This window comes from Oncorhynchus mykiss, chromosome 13, assembly GCF_057628025.1.
Source record: "Oncorhynchus mykiss isolate SJ-2025 chromosome 13, ASM5762802v1, whole genome shotgun sequence".
NCBI lineage: Eukaryota > Metazoa > Chordata > Actinopteri > Salmoniformes > Salmonidae > Oncorhynchus > Oncorhynchus mykiss.
The window spans coordinates 71719432-71744739 of NC_143034.1; the positions used below are offsets into that span (position 1 = coordinate 71719432).

At 47.0% G+C, this 25308-nt stretch overlaps 3 protein-coding genes across 3 annotated transcripts; 1 reads left to right on the forward strand and 2 right to left on the reverse strand.

Annotated features, from left to right (window-relative positions):
• Window positions 1-1683: 1683 nt before the first annotated feature.
• On the reverse strand, window positions 1684-3199 carry trub1 (TruB pseudouridine (psi) synthase family member 1). The gene has a single exon (XM_036939258.2). The coding sequence runs from the start codon at window positions 3118-3120 to the stop codon at window positions 2218-2220; it is 903 nt and encodes a 300-aa protein (XP_036795153.2). The 5' UTR covers window positions 3121-3199; the 3' UTR covers window positions 1684-2217.
• LOC110487456 (E3 ubiquitin-protein ligase CHIP) lies at window positions 3170-16834 on the forward strand. The gene is made up of 8 exons (XM_036941889.2): window positions 3170-3509; window positions 5744-5943; window positions 6178-6376; window positions 7553-7718; window positions 8609-8696; window positions 11159-11215; window positions 11756-11872; window positions 13700-16834. Exons 2-8 carry the CDS (start codon window positions 5830-5832, stop codon window positions 13823-13825), a joined length of 867 nt encoding a protein of 288 aa, XP_036797784.2. The 5' UTR covers window positions 3170-3509; window positions 5744-5829; the 3' UTR covers window positions 13826-16834.
• A 45-nt stretch (window positions 16835-16879) lies between these two features.
• On the reverse strand, window positions 16880-23750 carry jmjd8 (jumonji domain containing 8). Its single transcript, XM_036941892.2, has 9 exons — window positions 23515-23750; window positions 23331-23426; window positions 23128-23176; window positions 22927-23023; window positions 22770-22838; window positions 22466-22585; window positions 21672-21739; window positions 18124-18255; window positions 16880-17522 (listed from the first exon to the last, which is right to left on the reverse strand). Exons 1-9 carry the CDS (start codon window positions 23601-23603, stop codon window positions 17442-17444), a joined length of 801 nt encoding a protein of 266 aa, XP_036797787.1. The 5' UTR covers window positions 23604-23750; the 3' UTR covers window positions 16880-17441.
• Between the last annotated feature and the right edge of the window lie 1558 nt (window positions 23751-25308).

Consider the following 25308-nt stretch of genomic DNA (forward strand, 5'->3'; position numbering starts at 1 on the left):
ATACTGACTGATTTTCTGATCCACTCCCTGACCTTTTCTTTAAGCTATCTGTGACCAACAGACACATATCGGTCTTCCCAGTCATGTAAAGTCCATTGATTAGAGACTAATGAATTAATTTAAATTCTCTGATTTCCTTATATGAACTGTAACTCAGTCAAATCTTTTAAATTGTTGCATTTTGCATTTAGATTTTAGTTCAGTGTATTAAGAGTCTCATTTCATTAAGAGTCTCAATTCAGCAAGTGCATTTTCGTCCATGTTCCCACTCGTTGCCGCCTCTCCTCTTCAATGGCTGTGCGAAATTGCTGGATATTGGCGGGAACTGGAACACGCTGTCATACTTGTCGATCCAGGGCATCCCAAACATGCTCAATGGGTGACATTTCTGGTGAGTATGTAAGCCATGGAAAAACTAGGACATTTTCAGCTTCCAGGAATTGTGTACAGTTAGATCCTTGCGACATGGGGCCATACATTATCATTCTGAAACATGAGGTGATGGCGGCGGATGAATGGCATGACAATGGGCCTCAGGATCTCATCACGGTATCTCTGTGCATTGACATTGCCATAGATAAAATGCAATTGTGTTCATTGTCCATAGTTTATGCCTGCCCATACCATAACCCCACCGCCACCATGGGGCACTCTGTTCACAACATTGACATAAGCAGCCTGCTCGCCCCAAACGACACCATACACACTGTGCCATCTGCCCAGTACAGTTGAAAACGGGATTCATCCATGAAGAGCACACTTCTCCAGCACACCAGTTGCAATCGAAGGTGAGCATTTGCCCACTGAAGTCGGTCACGACGTCAAACTAGTCAGGTCATGACCCTGGTGAGGAAGACAAGCACGCAGATGAGCTTCCCTGAGACGGTTTCTGACAGTTTGTGCAAAAATTCTTCAGTTGTGCAAACCCAGTTTCATTAGCTGTCCGGGTGGCTGGTCTCAGATGATTCCTCAGGTGAAGAAGCCGGATGTGGTGTTCCTTGTCTGGCGTGGTTAGAAGTGGTCTGCGGTTGTGAGGCCGGTTGGACAGACTGCCAAATTCTCTAAATCGACATTGGAAGCAGCTTATGGTAGAGAAATGAACATTATATTCTCTGGTGGACAGCTCTGGTGGACATTCCTACAGTCAGCATGTCAATTGCACACTCCCTCAAAACTTAAGCTGTGGCATTGTGTTGTGACAAAACTGCACATTTTAGTGGCCTTTTAGTGTCCCCAGCACAAGGTGCACCTGTGTAATGACAATGCAGTTTAATCAGCTTCTTGATATGCCACACCTGTCAGGTGGATGGATTATCGTGGCAAAGGAGAAATGCTGACTAACAGGGATGTAAACAAATGTGTGCACAAGATTGGACTGAAATAAGCTTTTTGTGCATATGGAAAATGTCTATTATTTCAGCTCATGAAACATGGGACCAGCACTTTGTTTTTATTTTTGTTCAGTGTAGTCTCCTCAAATAAATGTACAGTGGATTGAACTTAACCAATGTCTTATTGAGAATTTGAATGTGCTCTCTAGCAACTTCATATGTGCAAGGCTTCTTGGGGGCCCAATGAACATACTAAGAAAACCAAACATGACTAGGTTATAATGACCTAAATACGAGAAACACCATCTCTGTGTTTACAACAAAACATCTGCAAAAAAAATTAACAAAAATATGTGGAGACTTTTTGTTGTTTATTCATTCTGGCATGCACTGCTGTCAATTACAAAGGAATGGGAGTTACATTTCAAGTTGCTTCCATGTCTTATCTTGTGCCAACACTAGATGGTGTAGAGATCTTTGATTGGAACAGTATTCAAAACAACCTCAAAATTCATGACAAAATAAGACAGTACAATTCATGAAAATAAAACCAATATTTAAAAATGCTAAATTAATTAATCTATAAACAAAACAAAAAACATTAAATTGTCTGTCAATTCCAATGACGATATCATATTCTAGTAATACACACATCAACAAAAATGATGCATGTAACAGTGCAGGGACTGGTTCAACTGGCTTCCGCCAAAGAATCGACCGGCATGAGGAATATGTTGGAAATTCCAACCAGCCATGCTTGCACCAAACCAATGCTTTAACATGCATGAGAGGGAGTGAACAAGTGCACACCTCCGGGAAGGGGCAGAGAACCAAAACGCCGCCTTAAGCTCTCATATAGAGGGGACATTGTGACTTTGTGGGGGGGTTATAACTCCCCCTTTTCATCTTTGCCATTCTTATCCCCCTTCACCTGGGCGTTCAGGGCCCGTTTAACCCCCAGGTTTGGGCTTGGTTTTGTGCCATCCTCCTTGGTGACCTCTGACCCGGGACAGGGCTGCATGGACTGAACGATGTGTTGTAGTGTCCAGTGTTCCTCCTGCAGCGTGTGGTCGTCAAGGGTAAACTGACCCTGTTTGGTCCGGATCAGCTTCCTCACGTGGGCACACGACGAGAGCGCTTTTCCCAGGTCGTCCACCAAGCTTCTGATATAAAATCCACCACCGCATTCAACATCAAGAGTGAAGAGGGGGGGGGTGAAGTCCTGCAGCGACAGGTTATACACTGTGACCGGCCGTGCAGGTTTGGCTTCCACCTCGTGGCCTTGCTTCAGCAGGACAGAAAGACGCTTGCCATCCTTCTTCAGTGCAGAGTACAGTGGAGGAACCTGCATGATGTCCCCAGTGAACTGCTTCAACTTCTCCTCAAAGGCTTCCCTGGTAATGTGATCATAGAGCTTCTCATGAACCACCTTGCCTGTGGCGTCAAGGGTGTCTGTTGCTTTCCCCAACTCTCCAACAGCCATGTATTTCTTTGAACCAGCAAGCATAGTACTAAGCATCTTTGTTCCATTTCCAATCCCAACAACGAGCACACCAGAGGCTGCGCTGTCCAGAGTCCCGCCATGCCCCATTTTCAGAGCTTGCTTCTTCCTTTTTCTGGGATTAGGATCTTTCACACCGGCCTCTTTGAGGAGTTTCTCTTTTAATGAGTTTAAAACATCAGCAGACGTAGGTCCTTCCTTTTTATAAATGGCAAAAAGTCCATTTAAAGATTGTAGTTTTGATAAAGAATGTTTAGGCACAGCTACGCCAGTTACTGAACCAGCCATGCTTGCTTTCCAAAACAATGAGGCGCGACTTGATGACGTAAGTTTAACTGAAAACACTTCCGTTTACAAATGCGTCATCATCGATGACTACCAGAAATGTATGAAAACATTAGCTAGTTAGCTGGTTACGCACTAGCGTGTCCTCCCACCTAAAATAATACTACAGACTACTCTGTCAAATAATATACATTGATTATACACATGTTTGGATACCTGTGCTTTTCGTTATAGTTAGGCAGTTCGCTAGCTAGCTAACGTTATATTCCAAAAATATTCAATTGTCTGCGTTGGAAGAGGTAGACAGACGAGCTGTGTGGGAGGAGGCCATAACCAGGACGAGAGCGAAGTCGGAGAGGCCGCTTGTTACCTGAGGGGAGGGCATCGAAACGGTAACAGACTAGCTAGCGTTATGCTTGCAGCTATTTGGAAGCTTGCCAGTTAGCCAGAGTTGACTATTTTTCCTGTATCTTTACTTCAGTGCAACTGTCAAATCAAACGATGTAGCAAGCTAGCCCCTGTTGTTTTATCCAAACATTGTGCTAGTTAACTACAAATTAGCTACAGTCACTGTTTGTAGTAGTAGACCGGCAACACCCCTCAATCACTGTTTACAGTAGAGTAGACTGGCAACACCCCTCAATCACTGTTTACAGTCGAGTAGACCGGCAACACCCCTCAATCACTGTTTACAGTAGAGTAGACCGGCAACACCCCTCAATCACTGTTTACAGTAGAGTAGACCGGCAACACCCCTCAATCACTGTTTACAGTAGAGTAGACCGGCAACACCCCTCAATCACTGTTTACAGTAGAGTAGACCGGCAACACCCCTCAATCACTGTTTACAGTAGAGTAGACCGGCAACACACCTCAATCACTTTTTGTACTAGTAGACTGGCAACACCCCTGAATGACTACACCCCTAAATGACTACAGACCCGTAGCACTCACGTCCATAGCCATCAAGTGCTTTGAAAGGCTGGTAATGGCTCACATCAACACCATTTACCAGAAACCCTAGACCCACTCCAATTTGCATACCGCCCAAACAGATCCACAGATGATGCAATCTCTATTGCACTCCACACTGTCCTTTCCCACCTGGACAAAAGGAACAACTATGTGAGAATGCTGTTCATTGACTACAGCTCAGCGTTCAACACCATAGTGCCCTCAAAGCTCATCATTAAGCTAAGGAATCTGAGACTAAACACCTCCCTCTGCAACTGTATCATGGACTTCCTGACGGGCCGCCCCCCAGGCGGTGAGGGTAGGTAGCAACACATCTGCCACGCTGCAGCTGCCCAGGGGTGCGTGCTCAGTCCCCTCCTCCTGTACTCCCTGATCACCCACGACTGCATGGCCAGGCACGACTCCAACACCATCCTTAAGTTTGCTGATGACAAGAGTGGTAGGCCTGATCACCGACAACGACAAGACAGCCTATAGGGAGGAGGTCAGAGACCTGGCCGGGTGGTGCCAGAATAACAACCTATCCCTCAACGTAACCAAGACTAAGGAGATGATTGTGGACTACAGGAAAAGGAGCACTGAGCACGTCCCCATTCTCATCGACGGGGCTGTAGTGGAGCAGGTTGAGAGCTTCAAGTTCCTTGGTGTCCACATCAACAACAAACTAGAATGGTCCAAACACTCCAAGACAGTTGTGAAGACAGTACGACAAAGCCTATTCCCCCTCAGGAAACTGAAAAGATTTGGCATGGGTCCTGAGATCCTCAAAAGGTTCTACAGCTGCAACATCGAGAACATCCTGACCGGTTGCATCACTGCCTGGTATGGCAATTGCTCGGCCTCCGACCGCAAGGCACTACAGAGGGTAGTGCATACGGCCCAGTGCATCACTGGGGCAAAGCTGCCTGCCATCCAGGACCTCTACACCAGGCGGTGTCAGAGGAAGGCCCTAAAAATGGTCAAAGACCCCAGCCACCCCAGTCATAGACTGTTCTCTCTACTACCGCATGGCAAGCGGTACCGGAGTGCCAAGTCTAGGACAAAAAGGCTTCTCAACAGATTTTACCCCCAAGCCATAAAACTCCTAAACAGGTAACCAAATGGTTACCCGGACTATTTGCATCGTGTGCCCCCCCGCAACTCCTCTTTTACGCTGCTGCTACTCTCTGTTGATCATATGTGCATAGTCACTTTAACTATACAGTACGTTCATGTACATACTACCTCAATTGGCCCGACCAACCAGTGCTCTCGCTCATTGGCTAACCGGGCTATCTGCATTGTGTCCCACCACCCGCCAACCCCTCTTTTTACGCTACTGCTACTCATCATATATGCACAGTCACTTTAACCATACCTACATGTACATACTACCTCAATAACCCTGACTAACTGGTGTCTATATTTCTTTATTTACCTACACACACACACACACCTTTTTTTCGCACTATTGGTTAGAGCCTATAAGTAAGCATTTCGCTGTAAGGTCTACCTACACCTGTTGTATTCGGCACATGTGACAAATAAACTTTGATTTGATTTGATCACTATTTATAGTAGTAGACCAGCAACACCCCTCAAATGAAACTCCTCCATCTGCTTCCCTCACCCATACTATTGATGTCTTGGAACTTGTGCATTCTCCCCCTAGCCAGCCGCAGCCCGGCCTGAGACACGGGTAGCAGGATAGGGAAGCAGAGCGGAGAGGCCGCCGCCACAGCGGGGCCGGCGGACAAAATGGCGGGCAGCCCTGAGAAGAGTGTCTCAGCGCAGGAGTGGAAGGAGCAGGGCAACCGCCTCTTCCTCAGCCGCAAGTACCAGGAGTCGGCCGCCTGCTACAGCAAAGCCATCGTAAGGACAAGGCCTCGGGAGAAGGGGAGAGAGTGTGGAGTGTGTGTGGGTGGAACTGAGGTAGTGTCCCAAATTGTAACTTTGCATGATGAGTAACCTCACTCCGAGACATAGAAAGTCAGCTATCGCTTGTAGCGAAGAGTGTGTGTGCGTGTGCAAGCGTGGCATACTTAGGAATGGGATAAGGGTGTGAGGAAGGGGGATAGAAATAGTGAATCATGTGTTTGTCCCCAGAAGCGAAACCCCTCAGTGTCTGTGTACTACACCAACCGGGCACTGTGCCACGTGAAGCTGCAGCAACACGACAAGGCCCTGGCCGACTGCAAGCAGGCGCTGGAGCTGGACCCCCAGTCAGTCAAGGCCCTCTTCTTCCTGGGTCAGTGTCACCTGGAGATGGAGAATTACGACGAAGCCATCGGCAACCTGCAGAGAGGTGGGCTGGGGACCAAGGTGGCAATCAAGGGTCCAGACACAGAGGGTGCATCTCACTAGTCGAAATAGGCCTCCTATCCCGTAGTCCCCCTGTCCCATAGGCCTCATGTCTTCTCTCCTTCATCTGTACTCATTTTAAAGAACTGGACAAGTGTCAAAAGAAATTCCCAATATACATCTACCAGCTAGTGTTAACCAGTCTTTGGATTTCAGATCGGTGTAGATTAAGGAGAGGAAATTAAGAGGTAGCTACTAGACTATTGAGATGAGGAGAGGAAGCTACTAGACTGTTGAGACGAGGAGAGGAAGCTACTAGACTATTGAGATGAGGAGAGGAAGCTACTAGACTGTTGAGACGAGGAGAGGAAGCTACTAGACTATTGAGATGAGGAGAGGAAGCTACTAGACTATTGAGATGAGGAGAGGAAGCTACTAGATTATTGAGATGAGGAGAGGAAGCTACTAGACTATTAAGATGAGGAAGCTACTAGACTATTAAGATGAGGAAGCTACTAGACTATTAAGATGAGGAAGCTACTAGACTATTAAGATGAGGAAGCTACTAGACTATTAAAATGAGGAAGCTACTAGACTATTGAGATGAGAGGAAGCTACTAGACTATTGAGATGAGAGGAAGCTACTAGACTATTGAGATGAGAGGAAGCTACTAGACTATTGAGATGAGAGGAAGCTACTAGACTATTGAGATGAGAGGAAGCTACTAGACTATTAAGATGAGGAGAGGAAGCTACTAGACTATTAAGATGAGGAAGCTACTAGACTATTGAGATGAGAGGAAGCTACTAGACTATTAAAATGAGATGAGGAAGCTACTAGACTATTAAAATGAGATGAGGAATCTACTAGACTATTAAAATGAGATGAGGAGAGGAAGCTACTAGACTATTGAGGTGAGGAGAGGAAGCTACAAGACTATTGAGGTGAGGAGAGGAAGCTACAAGACTATTGAGGAGAGGAAGAATATCAAGATGCACCCATCCCGGACACACTCCCATTCGGGAGTCTAGATACACACATCAAAATATATTTATAAGTTACTTGCCTAAGTCCTAATAAAAAAGTATTGACAGGACATTGGATTAAGTCAGCTCATTTATAATGCAAAGCTTAATTTTCACCATTAATAATAATAGTTGTCCTTCATTTGGCCCTCAGCATATAACCTGGCGAAAGAGCAACGGTTGAACTTTGGTGACGACATTCCCAGTGCCCTCCGGATAGCCAAGAAGAAGCGCTGGAACAGCATCGAGGAGAAGCGCATTAACCAGGAGAACGAGCTGCATGCCTATCTCACCAAACTCATCCTGGCAGAGAAGGAGAGGTGAGAGATTCTTTGATTCTGTGCTCACCTATAGTTTGTTTCCGGCTGTGTGTTCTATATATGTTGTGTATCAGTGGACGGCTCATAGTAGTGGCTGGAGTGGAGTCTAGTGGCTGGAATGGAGTCTAATGGAATGGTATCCAGCATGTTTGATGCCATTCAAATCACACCGTTCCAGCTATTATTATGACCCGTCCTCCCCTCAGCAGCCTCCACTGTTGTGTGTGTGTATATATAATGTGTGAGCTAAGGTTCTCCTCTTGTAGGATAATAGAGACTCATCTGAATCTGTTTCAGCCACATGATGGGAACACTGTAGGGTTTGGGAGGGGGATTTACAGAGCATGAATTGACTTTGTGAATCAGAGAATAGCCATTTTGATTTAGTTTGATTTAGTTTTTCCACAACACTCAAGTTGAAATGAAACAACCATAAACGTGTTGTTTAACAATCAATTGCCATTAGTCAGTGGGAAACCACTGCATTCTCCCAGCCTTGTTGGTAGAACGTCTCTAACAGTAGGGGGCATTAATATAATCATAATATATGCCATTTGGCAGACCCTTTCAACCAAAGCAGCCATGCGGGCATATACTTTTCATGCCCGGTGGTCCCGGGAATCAAACCCACTATCCTGATGTTGCAAGCACCATGCTCTAGATTACTGTTAATTAACTGTGTGCTTGGCGTCACTCTGGGAAAGTTTTTTTTAAAATATATTTTTAAAATAAAAAATGTTTAAAAATTCACCAACTGTGGTTGGTGTGTAAAACCAGTTAGTCCATCCATTTATAGGCCTACAATCCATCCTATCCATTTATATTGCAGTAAGTTAAGCCTTGGTTGGCTGAAGTGGTTGGTTGGCTGATGACTTTGGTCCTATCCTCAGGGAACTGGATGACAGCAGAGAGGAACAAGACGCCAAGTCGGAGGAATGCAGAAGCCGACACGACCTCACTAAGTTCCCCTCCAAACACGTGAGTCCTAAACCAAGTGTACGAACATCCAGCTAACGTCCAAAGACGCAGGGTATAAACAAATAACAATAGGAAAAATAAGCACTTACCCACATTCTGTTTAGAATGCTCTCGTAGCCTAGGTTACGAGAAATGGTTAAACAACTAAAGGGTTTTCATTGGCTAAACCAAAGACATGTTAACACAACCTTACTAATCAAGATCTGTTTTTTTTTCCCTCCCTATATATATATAAAAATTATTTTTACTTTTTACAGGACAAATCTGAGTGGGCACGTGCCTCTGTGTCCCCTATGGGCACGTGCCTCTGTGTCCCCTATGGGCGTGATGCCCCTGTGTCCCCTATGGGCGTGATGCCCCTGTGTCCCCTATGGGCGTGATGCCCCTGTGTCCCCTATGGGCGTGATGCCCCTGTGTCCCCTATGGGCGTGATGCCCCTGTGTCCCCTATGGGCGTGATGCCCCTGTGTCCCCTATGGGCGTGATGCCCCTGTGTCCCCTATGGGCGTGATGCCTCTGTGTCTCCTATGGGCGTGATGCCCCTGTGTCTCCTATGGGCGTGATGCCCCTGTGTCCCCTATGGGCGTGATGCCCCTGTGTCTCCTATGGGCGTGATGCCTCTGTGTCCCCTATGGGCGTGATGCCTCTGTGTCCCCTATGGGCGTGATGCCTCTGTGTCCCCTATGGGCGTGATGCCTCTGTGTCCCCTATGGGTACGTGCCTCTGTGTCCCCTATGGGCGTGATGCCCCTGTGTCCCCTATGGGCGTGATGCCTCTGTGTCTCCTATGGGCATGATGCCCCTTTGTCCCCTATGGGCATGATGCCCCTTTGTCCCCTATGGGCATGATGCCCCTGTGTCCCCTATGGGCATGATGCCTCTGTGTCTCCTATGGGCATGATGCCTCTGTGTCCCCTATGGGCGTGATGCCTCTGTGTCCCCTATGGGCACTTGCCCCTGTGTCCCCTATGGGCGTGATGCCTCTGTGTCCCCTATGGGCGTGATGCCTCTGTGTCCCCTATGGGTACGTGCCCCTGTGTCCCCTATGGGCGTGATGCCTCTGTGTCCCCTATGGGCGTGATGCCTCTGTGTCCCCTATGGGCGTGATGCCTCTGTGTCCCCTATGGGCGTGATGCCTCTGTGTCCCCTATGGGCGTGATGCCTCTGTGTCCCCTATGGGCGTGATGCCTCTGTGTCCCCTATGGGCACGTGCCCCTGTGTCCCCTATGGGCGTGATGCCTCTGTGTCCCCTATGGGCGTGATGCCTCTGTGTCCCCTATGGGCGTGATGCCTCTGTGTCCCCTATGGGCGTGATGCCTCTGTGTCCCCTATGGGCGTGATGCCTCTGTGTCCCCTATGGGCGTGATGCCTCTGTGTCCCCTATGGGCACGTGCCCCTGTGTCCCCTATGGGCACGTGCCCCTGTGTCCCCTATGGGCGTGATGCCTCTGTGTCCCCTATGGGCGTGATGCCTCTGTGTCCCCTATGGGCGTGATGCCTCTGTGTCCCCTATGGGCACGTTCCCCTATGGGCACGTGCCCCTGTGTCCCCTATGGGCGTGATGCCCCTGTGTCCCCTATGGGCGTGATGCCCCTGTGTCCCCTATGGGCGTGATGCCCCTGTGTCCCCTATGGGCGTGATGCCCCTGTGTCCCCTATGGGCATGTGCCCCTGTGTCCCCTATGGGCATGATGCCTCTGTGTCCCCTATGGGCATGATGCCCCTGTGTCCCCTATGGGCACGTGCCCCTGTGTCCCCTATGGGCATGATGCCTCTGTGTCCCCTATGGGCATGATGCCCCTGTGTCCCCTATGGGCATGATGCCCCTGTGTCCCCTATGGGCATGATGCCCCTGTGTCCCCTATGGGCATGATGCCCCTGTGTCCCCTATGGGCATGATGCCCCTGTGTCCCCTATGGGCACGTGCCCCTGTGTCCCCTATGGGCACGTGCCCCTGTGTCCCCTATGGGCATGATGCCCCTGTGTCCCCTATGGGCATGATGCCCCTGTGTCCCCTATGGGCATGATGCCCCTGTGTCCCCTATGGGCATGATGCCCCTGTGTCCCCTATGGGCATGATGCCCCTGTGTCCCCTATGGGCATGATGCCCCTGTGTCCCCTATGGGCATGATGCCCCTGTGTCCCCTATGGGCATGATGCCCCTGTGTCCCCTATGGGCATGATGCCCCTGTGTCCCCTATGGGCACGTTACCCTGTGTCCCCTATGGGCACGATGCCTCTGTGTCCCCTATGGGTACGTGCCCCTGTGTCCCCTATGGGCGTGATGCCTCTGCAACAGAACATGTTTTAAACCTGTTTAAATCGGGTTTGGTCTTAATCTAGCTTATTGCATGTATGTGTGTCTTTCGGAGGAGTTGGGATAAAGCGGAAGTAAGATTTTGGTTGGACCTTGTGTACAATTGATGAATAAAGTCATGTTAATTTAGGTGTCACATTTCTCTACAGGACAAGCACCTGTCAGACATGGAGGAGCTCTTCTCTCAACTGGATGAGAAGAGGAAGGTGAGTGCTCTACTGCTTCCTGCTGGATACAGGATCAGAGGGAAAATCTCTGTTGCATTTCTTTGATTCTTCCTCTCCCCTTTCCTCACCTCTGTCTGAACACCTATTGGATGAGAAGGTCAGAGGTCCCTCCCCTCTAACCTTCCCATCCAATGGTTTTTGAGAAGGAGGAGAGTAAAAGGGAGATGTAAATACAAGTTTCATCTAGTCTTCTGATTGGCTGGGTGAAAATGATTCCAAATTGCTTCCACCTGTCCAATCCTCTCAGATTTAGAGGAGCGGCTAGTCTGCTGTGGAGTAGGGGTTAGGGGTTTGGAACTCATCACTAGCCCATACATAATCAATGGTTTGTGTTTGATGGCTATCACTCTGGCCATACTAGAAACAACTCTCTATTCCTAAACCCTTAAACAATCTGAACCCAAACCCTTCATTAATAACAAATACCAGGTCCGAATGTACAAGACACTAAAATATGTTACTACAGTATACATCTGTTCTAACATGGCTATTTAGTGATAACCTATGTTTGTTTAACAGAAGAGGGAGATCCCAGACTACCTGTGTGGAAAGATCAGCTTTGAGTTGATGAGGGAGCCCTGCATTACACCCAGTGGGATCACTTACGACCGCAAAGACATCGAGGAGCACCTACAGGTAAGGATTAGTCTCATCAAACCTGACCCTGACCTCATCAAACCTGACCTCATCAAACCTGACCCTTAACCTCATCAAACCTGACCCTGACCTCATCAAACCTGACCTCATCAAACCTGACCCTGACCTCATCAAACCTGACCTCATCAAACCTGACCTCATCAAACCTGACCCTAGGCAACAGCAGTGACTGGGTCAGGTTTGAAAGATGGGCTCTTACGGCATACTTGATAAGGTGGAGAAAAAAATTCTGGGGTGGGTCCTCTTCAGACAGACAACTCTCCCAGCAAATCACGAGGCAGACATGCCAAAACGTCATGATTTGAAACCAAAATTTGAAGGCAAAACCTTTGCAATGGTTTTAGTGGAGGTAGTTGATGCAAACTAGACACTTGCGAAATGCACTCATTAAAAATAACCTAAGTGATTGCCATCTTGCTAGCTACTATTTAGTATTGTATTCAAGCGGATAAAGTAGTGATCAGGTATTGATGTAGGCAGTGAAGTAGTTCCTCTATGCCAAACTGACGTTCTGTTACGTACAGACATGTTAAACTGGAACAACCTGGATGTTGCCTCCCACAACCCATGTAAAAGAATAGTTACACATCATTTTTGTGGTAGTATTATTAAGTATTAAGCAGGGGTGAATGTAAGGCGGTATGGTCCGGTACGGTGTCCCTGCAAAATCTATAGTGGGGGTATGTTGTTCCGGTAAAACATGACCCTATCTCAACAATAATTAAAACAAGTCAAGAACTGTATGCTATTACACCACTATCATTACAGCATGTCAGAGACATGAGACATGAAAATGCGATGTGGTTGGACGAAGACATTTTGCCAAAGTAGAGATGAGTGGCCGACACCGAGACACGCACGGTCAGCAGTGGACACATACATTCTGTCCTAATGACAAAGAGAGAATGTCATCAGACTTTCTGCGGCTTTATGGCACAGATGCTTCTTTCCATTCACCACTGTTTGGAGGCTGGAACTGAAATATACTGTGAGTGGATGAACGCAGGCTGGAACTGAAATATACTGTGAGTGGATGAACGCAGGCTGGTAGCCTATTAGTAAAGCAGCCCTTTTCAAGTGATGGCTTGACAATCAGATGAAAACATCATAACTGTTTGTGTTTATGCCACAATAAAAGGTCATACATGTTAAATGACACATCTTTACGACTAGGCCAACAGAGATGCTATTGAATTAATAGGGATTCAAATCAAATCACATTTGTCACATCCACCAAAACAACAGATGTAGACCTTACAGTGAAATGCTTACTTACAAGGCCTTAACAAACAATGCAGTTCTAAGAAAATACCACACAAAAAAGTAAGAGATAAGAATAACAAATAATTGAAGAGCAGCAGTAAATAACAATTTTTTATTTTGTTTATTTTTTGTTTCACCTTTATTTAACCAGGTAGGCTAGTTGAGAACATGTTCTCATTTACAACTGTGACCTGGCCAAGATAAAGCATAGCAGTGTAAACAGACAACAACACAGAGTTACACATGGAATAGTGGGGCTATATACAGGGGGTACCGGTACAGAGTCAATGTGCGGGGGCACCGGTGTCGAGGTAATTGAGGTAATATGTACATGTAGGTAGTTATTAAAGTGACGATGCATAGATGGTAACAGAGTAGCAGCAGCGTAGAAGACGAGAGGGGTGTAATTCTCTGATCAGGCTCATACATTCTGTTGGTCAGGAGGTTCTGTACCAGGAAGAAATGAAATGTACTTTCAGCCCTGCTATTAAGGGTGTTATGTCTCCCATAGGATCCTAACTGTCTTTGTTCTTATGTTTGCAGCGAGTGGGCCATTTTGACCCGGTGACACGCAGCCCTCTGACTCAAGACCAGCTGATTCCTAATCTGGCCATGAAAGAGGTCATCGATGCTTTCATCATGGAGAATGGATGGGTGGAGGACTACTGAAGGAGGGAGGGAGAGAGGGAAAGGGGTAGTTGGAATCATTCCAAAAGAAGAACCAGACATAAAAAGACGACAACAAACCAAACAAGTATGATCTGCACTTTAAAGCTGAGGCCACACCACAGACTGACATACCTTCACTAGGACTGAGACCACACCACAGACTTACATACCTTCACTAGGACTGAGACCACACCACAGACTGACATACCTTCACTAGGACTGAGACTACACCACAGACTGACATACCTTCACTAGGACTGAGACTACACCACAGACTGACATACCTTCACTAGGACTGAGACTACACCACAGACTGACATACCTTCACTAGGACTGAGACTACACCACAGACTGACATACCTTCACCAGGACTGAGACTACACCACAGACTGACGTACCTTCACCAGGACTGAGACTACACCACAGACTGACATACCTTCACCAGGACTGAGACTACACCACAGACTGACATACCTTCACTAGGACTGAGACTACACCACAGACTGACATACCTTCACTAGGACTGAGACTACACCACAGACTGACATACCTTCACTAGGACTGAGACTACACCACAGACTGACATACCTTCACTAGGACTGAGACTACACCACAGACTGACATACCTTCACTAGGACTGAGACTACACCACAGACTGACATACCTTCACTAGGACTGAGACTACACCACAGACTGACATACCTTCACTAGGACTGAGACTACACCACAGACTGACATACCTTCACTAGGACTGAGACTACACCACAGACTGACATACCTTCACTAGGACTGAGACTACACCACAGACTGACATACCTTCACTAGGACTGAGACTACACCACAGACTGACATACCTTCACTAGGACTGAGACTACACCACAGACTGACATACCTTCACTAGGACTGAGACTACACCACAGACTGACATACCTTCACTAGGACTGAGACTACACCACAGACTGACATACCTTCACTAGGACTGAGACTACACCACAGACTGACATACCTTCACTAGGACTGAGACTACACCACAGACTGACATACCTTCACTAGGACTGAGACTACACCACAGACTGACATACCTTCACTAGGACTGAGACTACACCACAGACTGACATACCTTCACTAGGACTGAGGCCACACCACAGACTGACATACCTTCACTAGGACTGAGACTACACCACAGACTTACATACCTTCACTAGGACTGAGACTACACCACAGACTGACATACCTTCACTAGGACTGAGACTACACCACAGACTGACATACCTTCACTAGGACTGAGACTACACCACAGACTGACATACCTTCACTAGGACTGAGACTACACCACAGACTGACATACCTTCACTAGGACTGAGACTACACCACAGACTGATACTAGGACTGCCATTAAATCTCATGTTGATCTAAACAATCTCTTTCTGTTTCCATCCTTGTCCCCCCATTTATTTTATTGTGTGTCTCAGCTGCTCATACTAGTCAGACCCAACAATCAGGACACGCTAGCAAACATTGCACCGAATCAGAGCACATCATCCAACAACAGGACCCAATCAGAATATAGTACCCAACACCTTTGGCCAATCTCTTGAACGTTACTCTCAGAACAACCAATCATATTGCAGACTCCTAAACCCAATCACATCCTAGACCTCGAGTCTACAAGTGCAGCGATTGACCAATCAGGGCTAAATGTACTCTACTTGTGGTGATGCTCCACAACTTGTCTTCTATTTTAAAATCTCCTTTTCTACGGGGAAGAGGACTGTCTGAGGCACCGCCATGTTTTTGCCACTCTCCATTGTAGTCCTCTTGAGTGGCTTGTAGATGGTCCAATGTAGTGCTCTTGAGTGATGGGCCAATTTTAAACCCAACCTGATCTCTTACCACCACAATGCAGCACTTCTCTATATCCTCTTGGAGGGCTGAAAAGACTGTATAAGCAGTTGTATAATATAGAGAGAAACCCAAGCCCTCATCTTCAGTGTTTTGCAGTGTGCAGGGAAGCACTATGTGTAATCAATATGATGGAAGGGTCCGGGAAGAGCATTCAAGGCTTTGTAAAAAGGGTTGTTTTTTGACCAAGGACGTCTCTAATTTTGGCGAGCTGAGTTTCCACCATTTTGTTGCCTCTCATCTGGCTCATACAGAGCTGAGCGTTAATGAATGGGGAAGTGCGTAGCAGTAGGGGTCAGGGTTGGGGTCAATTCTATTTAAATTCCAGTCAATTAAACCCAATTCCACATCTTCTTTAAAAAGATTGGTTTAAAATTGTGTGAGTCACAGGTGTGTTTTTGACGGCTGTGTTTAATTGTAATGTGTTTTCTCTGGTTTTACATGTCACTGAATGTTTGCAGGTGGTGGGTGTCCTGTCTTGTGCCTCAAGTGGAGTTTGAAGTAGAATATGGAAGTCAGTCATCTGATTGGCTTTGAGAAGGGCTGTCTTCTCCTCCGTATAACTTACTGCTCGGGGTCTCTTTTGTTTTAATGATTCCATGCTTAGAGCCTTAGTCCAATGGCTGCAAAGCATGGTTGGGGTCGATTACATTTTTCAAGTGTCGATTTTAGAATGCAAATTCATAAATTAAAATATCCTGATTTTTAAAAAAAAGTAATTTTCAATTCGACCCCTCAACCCTGCTGCAAACAGATCGTTTCCTCTTCTCATTTCAGAAATCATATGACCCTGTTTGACTTACCAACTGAAAAGGATTGAATGTGAAATGAACCTGTATATTCCTACCCTCTGCTGGATATGAGGATGCACAGTTATGTTGTGTTAGTCAGTCGTGAGTATCAATATTATGTGTACATGTAGGGGTGTGTTTATGTGGGATAGGGGTGTGGACATACTCCTCTCCCCCTAGGCCCCGATTCCTCCTAAGAGGGGGGTGGGAACTTGGGTACAGTCCAGTTTCTCTGGAGCCTCATTGGGACTGTGAATGTTCTTTATTTCACTGTTGTGCTGTTGTCTACAAGTGTTCCAATAAAGGCTACAACTTAGAGGCTGCAGTGTTTACATTGATAATCAAGATACAAATGTCCATCTTATTTTCAAGTACTTTATTTTCTTTCAAAATAAATGTCAAATATATTAGCTGCATTTGACCTAGTTGGCCCGGTACCATGGAACCGATGGGAAAAGTCCCAGAAGTGGAAACGGCAGGAAAACCAGTGTGTGACTTCCAGGGAATACAGTCAGAACAAGCCACACTCATCTCCTATTGGTCAGTAGACGTTCCAATAGTCTTTGACCGCTTTGTTTCTTTGTCTCTGAACAGATGGATCACTGATCTACATAGTAGTTAAGACGACAACGGAAATACAGCTTTTGATAACTTTTTGGGCAGTTTTCAGTTGCCAGGAGTGGTGTGGTGCCATTTCAGTTGACATGATACTTTTGAAAAGTGCATCCTTCCTGCTCCCCCTCACTAATCAGGAACCACTGTGTGTGTGTGTGTGTGTGTGAACTGTGCTATCTGAGGGGGGGGGGGGGGGGGGGGGGGGGGGGGTTGAGAACTGTGCAAGAAATCTATGATTTCCTCAGAGGGGAAAAAGGAATGATGCATGTTGAAAGTATTCTAACAGGGCTTTGGTCACGGGTCAGGGGTCAGCCCAGGAAGGTGGATATGAAGACACTGGTGTCCAGATTGAGCGTGGCGTGCCACCAGCGGTCAGGGAAATACAGCACCTATCAGCAACAACACAAAGTCAGTGACAAGTCATTAATACTTGATATTATTATCTTCCTGCTTTGCCTTGGTAAGGCAAGAAATAATCTGAATGCAGCCTATCATTCCAATTCAGTGAAAACAATGGCTCAAAAGTCATGTTTGCCTCAAACGTAGTGACCCCATGGTTGTTTTAAGTGTTTAAAATATTCCATAGTTGAAATTTCAAAAAGAAATATGGCCTCAAATGCCCCAAAAGTACATTTAGCTCATGTTAGTGACCCATGGTTGATAAATGTGTTTAACATTTCATGGTGGAAATTCCTCCAAATTATGACCCCTCTGATTGTTATCCTCATTCTATGTTAGAAAATGCATACAACATTATTTTAGCTGATGTTAGTGACCTGTGTAGATGGAGGGAAGGGTGACAGTTAAAGTATTCCGATATTCAACCACAGTCTAATCTATTATGGCTGCGTTGGCACAGGCAGACCAATTCTGATCTTTTGACCAATTATTGTAAAAAGAGCTGATCTGATTGGTCAAAAGATTAATTAGTAGAAGGAAGGAGAGATCTGAATTGGGCTGTGAACACAGCCTTAATGGTAGTTTTCTGACCTCTCCTGGCCGGATGGTGCACTCTATGGGCTTCTCCTCAAGCAGGTAAGGATATGTGTCTTTGACCCAGGACAGGGTGGTGTAGTTGGGGTGGAAATGGGGCGCCTTGTCCGGGGGGTACAGGAACCAGCGCTGTGGTGGTTGGAGAATGAAAATGTATCTCATACTGTTGTGTTTAACAGACGTGCATCAATTACAACAAGGTAGTGTAGCGTGCTAAGGCTAACAGCATCAATGACAAGGTAATGTAGCGTGCTAAGGCTAACAGCATCAATGACAAGGTAGTGTAATGTGCTAAGGCTAACAGCATCGATTACAACAAGGTAGTGTAGATGTTGAGGTTGACCCTGGATTCAGGCTTACACCAGCCTACCTACTGGTGCTGGACCAATGTTAACATTAACCAGGTGTCATTAGGGAGGCTGGGACAGCTTTAGCCATGTGTCATTAGGGAGGCTGGGACAGCTGTCACCAGGTGTCATTAGGGAGGCTGGGACAGCTTTAGCCATGTGTCATTAGGGAGGCTGGGACAGCTGTCACCATGTGTCATTAGGGAGGCTGGGACAGCTGTAACCAGGTGTCATTAGGGAGGCTGTAACCAGATGTCATTAGGGAGGCTGGGACAGCTGTCACCAGGTGTCATTAGGGAGGCTGGGACAGCTTTAGCCATGTGTCATTAGGGAGGCTGGGACAGCTGTCACCATGTGTCATTAGGGAGGCTGGGACAGCTGTAACCAGGTGTCATTAGGGAGGCTGGGACAGCTGTAACCAGGTGTCATTAGGGACAGCTGTAACCAGGTGTCATTAGGGACAGCTGTAACCAGGTGTCATTAGGGACAGCTGTAACCTGGTGTCATTGGGGAGGCTGGGACAGCTGTAACCTGGTGTCATTAGGGAGGCTGGGACAGCTGTAACCAGGTGTCATTAGGGATGCTGGGACAGCTGTAACCAGGTGTCATTAGGGACGCTGGGACAGCTGTAACCAGGTGTCATTAGGGAGGCTGGGACAGCTGTAACCAGGTGTCATTAGGGAGGCTGGGACAGCTGTAACCAGGTGTCATTAGGGAGGCTGGGACAGCTGTAACCAGGTGTCATTAGGGAGGCTGGGACAGCTGTAACCAGGTGTCATTGGGGAGGCTGGGACAGCTGTAACCAGGTGACATTAGGGAGGCTGGGACAGCTGTGGCCAGGTGTCATTAGGGAGGCTGGGACAGCTGTAACCAGGTGTCATTAGGGAGGCTGTAACCAGGTGTCATTAGGGAGGCTGGGACAGCTGTAACCAGGTGTCATTAGGGAGGCTGGGACAGCTGTAACCAGATGTCATTAGGGAGGCTGGGACAGCTGTAACCAGATGTCATTAGGGAGGCTGGGACAGCTGTAACCAGGTGTCATTAGGGAGGCCGGGACAGCTGTAACCAGGTGTCATTAGGGAGGCTGGGACAGCTGTAACCAGGTGACATTAGGGAGGCTGGGACAGCTGTAACCAGATGTCATTAGGGAGGCTGGGACAGCTGTAACCAGGTGTCATTAGGGAGGCTGGGACAGCTGTAACCAGGTGTCATTAGGGAGGCTGGGACAGCTGTAACCAGGTGTCATTGGGGAGGCTGTAACCAGGTGTCATTAGGGAGGCTGGGACAGCTGTAACCAGGTGTCATTAGGGAGGCTGGGACAGCTGTAACCAGGTGTCATTAGGGAGGCTGGGACAGCTGTAACCAGGTGTCATTAGGGAGGCTGGGACAGCTGTAACCAGGTGTCATTAGGGAGGCTGGGACAGCTGTAACCAGGTGCCATTAGGGAGGCTGGGACAGCTGTAACCAGGTGTCATTAGGGAGGCTGGGACAGCTGTAACCAGGTGTCATTAGGGAGGCTGGGACAGCTGTAACCAGGTGTCATTAGGGAGGCTGGGACAGCTGTAACCAGGTGTCATTAGGGAGGCTGGGACAGCTGTAACCAGGTGTCATTAGGGAGGCTGGGACAGCTGTAACCAGGTGTCATTAGGGAGGCTGGGACAGCTGTAACCAGGTGTCATTAGGGAGGCTGGGACAGCTGTAACCAGGTGTCATTAGGGAGGCTGTAACCAGGTGTCATTAGGGAGGCTGGGACAGCTGTAACCAGGTGTCATTAGGGAGGCTGGGACAGCTGTAACCAGGTGTCATTAGGGAGGCTGGGACAGCTGTAACCAGGTGTCATTAGGGAGGCTGGGACAGCTGTAACCAGGTGTCATTAGGGAGGCTGGGACAGCTGTAACCAGGTGTCATTAGGGAGGCTGTAACCAGGTGTCATTAGGGAGGCTGGGACAGCTGTAACCAGGTGTCATTAGGGAGGCTGGGACAGCTGTAACCAGGTCATTAGGGACAGCTTTAACCAGGTGTCATTAGGGACAGCTGTAACCAGGTGTCATTAGGGACAGCTGTAACCAGGTGTCATTAGGGACAGCTGTAACCAGGTGTCATTAGGGACAGCTGTAACCAGGTGTCATTAGGGACAGCTGTAACCAGGTGTCATTAGGGACAGCTGTAACCAGGTGTCATTAGGGACAGCTGTAACCAGGTGTCATTAGGGAGGCTGGGACAGCTGTAACCAGGTGTCATTAGGGAGGCTGTAACCAGATGTCATTAGGGAGGCTGGGACAGCTGTAACCAGGTGACATTAGGGAGGCTGGGACAGCTGTAACCAGGTGTCATTAGGGAGGCTGGGACAGCTGTAACCAGGTGTCATTAGGGAGGCTGTAACCAGGTGTCATTAGGGAGGCTGGGACAGCTGTAACCAGGTGTCATTAGGGAGGCTGGGACAGCTGTAACCAGGTGTCATTAGGGACAGCTGTAACCAGGTGTCATTAGGGACAGCTGTAACCAGGTGTCATTAGGGACAGCTGTAACCAGGTGTCATTAGGGACAGCTGTAACCAGGTGTCATTAGGGACAGCTGTAACCAGGTGTCATTAGGGACAGCTGTAACCAGGTGTCATTAGGGACAGCTGTAACCAGGTGTCATTAGGGACAGCTGTAACCAGGTGTCATTAGGGACAGCTGTAACCAGGTGTCATTAGGGACAGCTGTAACCAGGTGTCATTAGGGACAGCTGTAACCAGGTGTCATTAGGGACAGCTGTAACCAGGTGTCATTAGGGAGGCTGGGACAGCTGTAACCAGGTGTCATTAGGGAGGCTGTAACCAGATGTCATTAGGGAGGCTGGGACAGCTGTAACCAGGTGACATTAGGGAGGCTGGGACAGCTGTAACCAGGTGTCATTAGGGAGGCTGGGACAGCTGTAACCAGGTGTCATTAGGGAGGCTGGGACAGCTGTAACCAGGTGTCATTAGGGAGGCTGGGACAGCTGTATTTGAAACATGCTCATTTTGTTTGTCGTTTCCCCATTTATTCCTCTTTCTTCAAGGCCCTATTGTTGTTTTATTGATGTAAAGTGTGTTATGACTCATGTGAAATGCACTTTAAATAAATCTGACTTGATTTTAAGATATTCTTGGGAGAAATGATGAAGCATAAGGTGGACCATGATTTGATAGGCGACAGTTAATGTGTTGTTTACCTTCCTGCCATAGATGACCTCAGAGTAGCCAGGTCCATGCCAATGGAAGGGTACACCGGTTCCCGGGCCTGGTTGGGTGGGTAGATAAAGGCACAGGAGGTAAGCTTCAACAGAGGATGACAGCCTGTTGTTTACAGTCACCACAGTAACTGGCTGTATGTATCACACACACTAAGATGCATCTGTGAGAAGAGGACATCAGTGTGCATGGAGGTTTGTTCAGCTCTCTGCCAAACTGACAGCTGCAGGTGGCAGTTAATGCATCAGAGTTTAGCCTCTTGCTTCGTACTCTCTGTCCGGTACAAGTCGTCCCTGCTACTGATTGGTAACGCCATATGCAGCTGTACGACATGATTCTGATATCCCTGGTATAGTGTAATCCACAATATATTAATAATAATAATATTATACACTGTGTACAAACATGAGGAACACCTGCTCTTTCCATGACGAACTGACCAGGTGAAAGCTATGATCCCTTATTGACGTCACTTGGTAAATCCACTTCAAATCTGTGTAGATGAAGGGAAGGAGACCGGTTAAAGAAGGATTTTTAAGCCTCGAGACGTGGATTGTGTATGTGTGCCATTCAGAGGATATTTAAGTGCCTTTTGAATGGGGTATGGTAGTAGGTGCCAGGTGCGCCGGTTTGTGTCAAGAGCTGTAACACTGCTGGGTTTTTCACGCTCAACAGTTTCCGGTGTGTATCAAGAATGGTCCACCACTCAAAGGACATCCAGCCAACTGGACACAATCGTGGGAAGCTGTGCTAACAGCCATACAGATCCACTGACCTGCGATCCCGAAGCTGTAGGCCCCCGTGGTGTGAGGCAGCATGTAGCGTGGTGCCTTGTAGTTCTCAAACAGAGAGTGCCACTCCGTGAAGTTGTTGTCCCCAAAGAAATACAGAGTGTCTGTCAAAGAGAGACCGGGTGAGATACAGGATGTCTGGCTGTGGGAACTTTTCATTGCTTCTGTTAATGCTTTGACTTTTCAGCGTGATCACATAACATGCTGTATTATATTACGGATCATGGTTTGTCTGTTGAGCTCATGTACTGTACAACGACCATTAGGTGTTCCAGACAGAAAACTCACCACTGCCCAGTGTGTCCATAGACTGAGGCCTCAGCAGCAAGTCCACAAACTCCTCAAACCGGACATCCACTAAATGATAATGAAGAGGCAAAGTAAGGTACTACAAATAAAGAACACTGAATACCTTCTAGGATGACTACATTGTGTGTGTGTGTACCTTTCCTGTAAGAGTAGGTGTTGGCAGTACTGAGCCTCACCATCCTCTCTCCATACTGCTGCAACAGGCTCGACTTGGAGCACAAGAACTGGAATTTCTGAAAACAAAACAATGACATTCACCAGAGCCCATTGCTATACTGATAGGCCTTACTATGAGACAAGTTGATTTTTTGTAATTGCTTTTTTGATTCACACGTACCGTATTGTCAGAGAAACCTTTCAGGATGACTGGTTTGGAGTAGGCATATCTGGGAATAAAACGAGGTGTTACACACACTGGTGCAAAACTAGATAGAAAAGAGGTGTTTCCAAGGTATGGGTGCAGAACACACACAGTGTAATGATTTACAGAGACTACAAACACACCCAGGCTGAACACATGAAATAGACTACAGTACGTACTGTTGGATAAACTGGCGATGTGATAACGAAGCTTTGTCCCAGATGTCAATGTTGCAAGGACCCTCATCAGTCAAACTGTATTCTGGATTTGACGACCTGCATGCGAGGGGAAAATGCTTTTTGGGCTACGAATACTAGTATTATTGAATGCATGTACGTAACTTATCCTAAAATAACCACTCACCAGCCTCCGTCATTCTCCGACACCAGTGCATCTAAAGCCGATCTCCAAAACAATAGGAGAAACACTTGTATTCCGAGTTTATATTCCATATGGAAATAGCTTTACAGTGCTTCGCAAGTACTCCTCATGTCCGTATACCTTTATGGCGTTACGTATTTCTAATAGAAAGGCTTTAGATTGCTCCTGCCGGTTGTGCCAATGCCCATTGGCTATTGATTTCCTTCTTCCTGAAGTGTAGTGTTCATATGGACCAATCACATTTGACCAACGAGCTGTCTATGGAGGGATCTACAAGAAGTACAATTAGTATTGTTTTTGGCTAGACGGGATGCAGCTAATGTCCGAAGTGATCTTTCGTAGCATGTTAGGAGAATTTACAGCAGATTAGGTAATTAAATAACCAGGTAAAGAGAATTAGGTTGAGGTTAGGAAATGGGCTAGGGTTTGCTAATATTCTTCCCTGACGCCACTGTAACATGCACATGTTGACGTTACTTTGACATTAGCTGCATACCTTCCAGCAATGACCATTTGAATTGCACCAATTTAATACATTGTATACGGCCCATTTAATTTCGTATTTTTGTTTCAAATTTCAACTGATGAAAGGGCATACATTTTCTCCACAACTCTTTCTAATTGTCCTTCACGGACTTTGACAGGACTTTGGCAGAATTATATACAAAAAATAGCCAGGTATAACGTTTGCTTGGTATAGTATATTTCTGTTTGTATACCACAGTTCACCTTTTGATGAATACATGTAAACTCAGCACAAAAAAAGAAATGTCCTCTCACTGTCAACTGCATATATTTCCAGCAAACTGAACATGTGTAAATATTTGTATGAACATAACAAGATTCAACATCTGAGACATAAACTGAACAAGTTCCACAGACATGTGACTAACAAACGGAATAATGTGTCCTTGAACAAAGGGGGAGGGGGGGGGTCAAAATCAAAAGTAACAGTCAGTATCTGATGTGGCCACCAGCTGCACTAAGTACTGCAGTGCGATCTCCTCCTCATGGAGTGCACCAGATTAGCCAGTTCTTGCTGTGAGGCGTTGCCCAACTCTTCCACCAAGGCACTGCAAGTGTGCTGTCAGTGTGCTGTCTACAGTATCGCTTCCTTCACTGTCCCTGTAACATACTGGGCTAGAAATAGTGATGCTCTGCTCCTAAACACACGTGACCGTCCTCCTTGACAACGTACGAACCGATTGAACTATAGAACAAATATCTAATTTGATATGTCCATTGGTGACATTTCAAGCTAGCTGTGGAGTTGCCGTCATTTCAAGCTAGCTGTGGAGTTGGCGACATTTCGAGCTAGCTGTGGAGTTGGCGACATTTCAAGCTAGCTGTGGAGTTGGCTTACGGCACCTTTTTAACTCTGTTGCATATGCTCACATGGTGTCTTAACGTTGTTATGTGGATGACACTCAACTCTTTTTTTCCCCCTTCCTCCCCTCTGACACCCATGTGGTGACACGTATCTCGGCTGCGTTTCTGGCCTACCTACCACTTCAAGCTCAGTCTTGACAAGGCGAGGAGAGAGCTGCTCTTCCTCCCGAGGAAGGCCTGCCCACTCCATGACCTCTTAATCACAGTTGACAACTCCGATTCTATGTACTGTATATACCAGTGGAGGCTACTGAAGGGAGGACGGCTCATAATAATGGCTGAAATGGAGTGAATGGAATGGTATCAAACATGAGCTAGATACCATTCCATTCACTCCATTCCAGCCATTATACGCCACTCCAGCCATTATTATGAGCTGTCCTCCCC

What these genes read in the sequence shown, in the direction of transcription:
- trub1 (XM_036939258.2), bottom strand. Translation starts at nt 3,120, where the DNA reads ATGGCTGGTTCAGTAACTGGCGTAGCTGTGCCTAAACATTCTTTATCA.
- LOC110487456 (XM_036941889.2), top strand. Translation starts at nt 5,830, where the DNA reads ATGGCGGGCAGCCCTGAGAAGAGTGTCTCAGCGCAGGAGTGGAAGGAG. An exon ending in CCTGCTACAGCAAAGCCATC is followed by an intron (nt 5,944 to 6,177) that starts GTAAGGACAAGG and finishes GTTTGTCCCCAG; the next exon opens with AAGCGAAACCCCTCAGTGTC. An exon ending in ATCCTGGCAGAGAAGGAGAG is followed by an intron (nt 7,719 to 8,608) that starts GTGAGAGATTCT and finishes TCCTATCCTCAG; the next exon opens with GGAACTGGATGACAGCAGAG.
- jmjd8 (XM_036941892.2), bottom strand. Translation starts at nt 23,603, where the DNA reads ATGGAATATAAACTCGGAATACAAGTGTTTCTCCTATTGTTTTGGAGA. An exon ending in CACCTACTCTTACAGGAAAG is followed by an intron (nt 22,839 to 22,926) that starts GTACACACACAC and finishes ATTATCATTTAG; the next exon opens with TGGATGTCCGGTTTGAGGAG. An exon ending in AGGTCATCTATGGCAGGAAG is followed by an intron (nt 18,256 to 21,671) that starts GTAAACAACACA and finishes CAACCACCACAG; the next exon opens with CGCTGGTTCCTGTACCCCCC.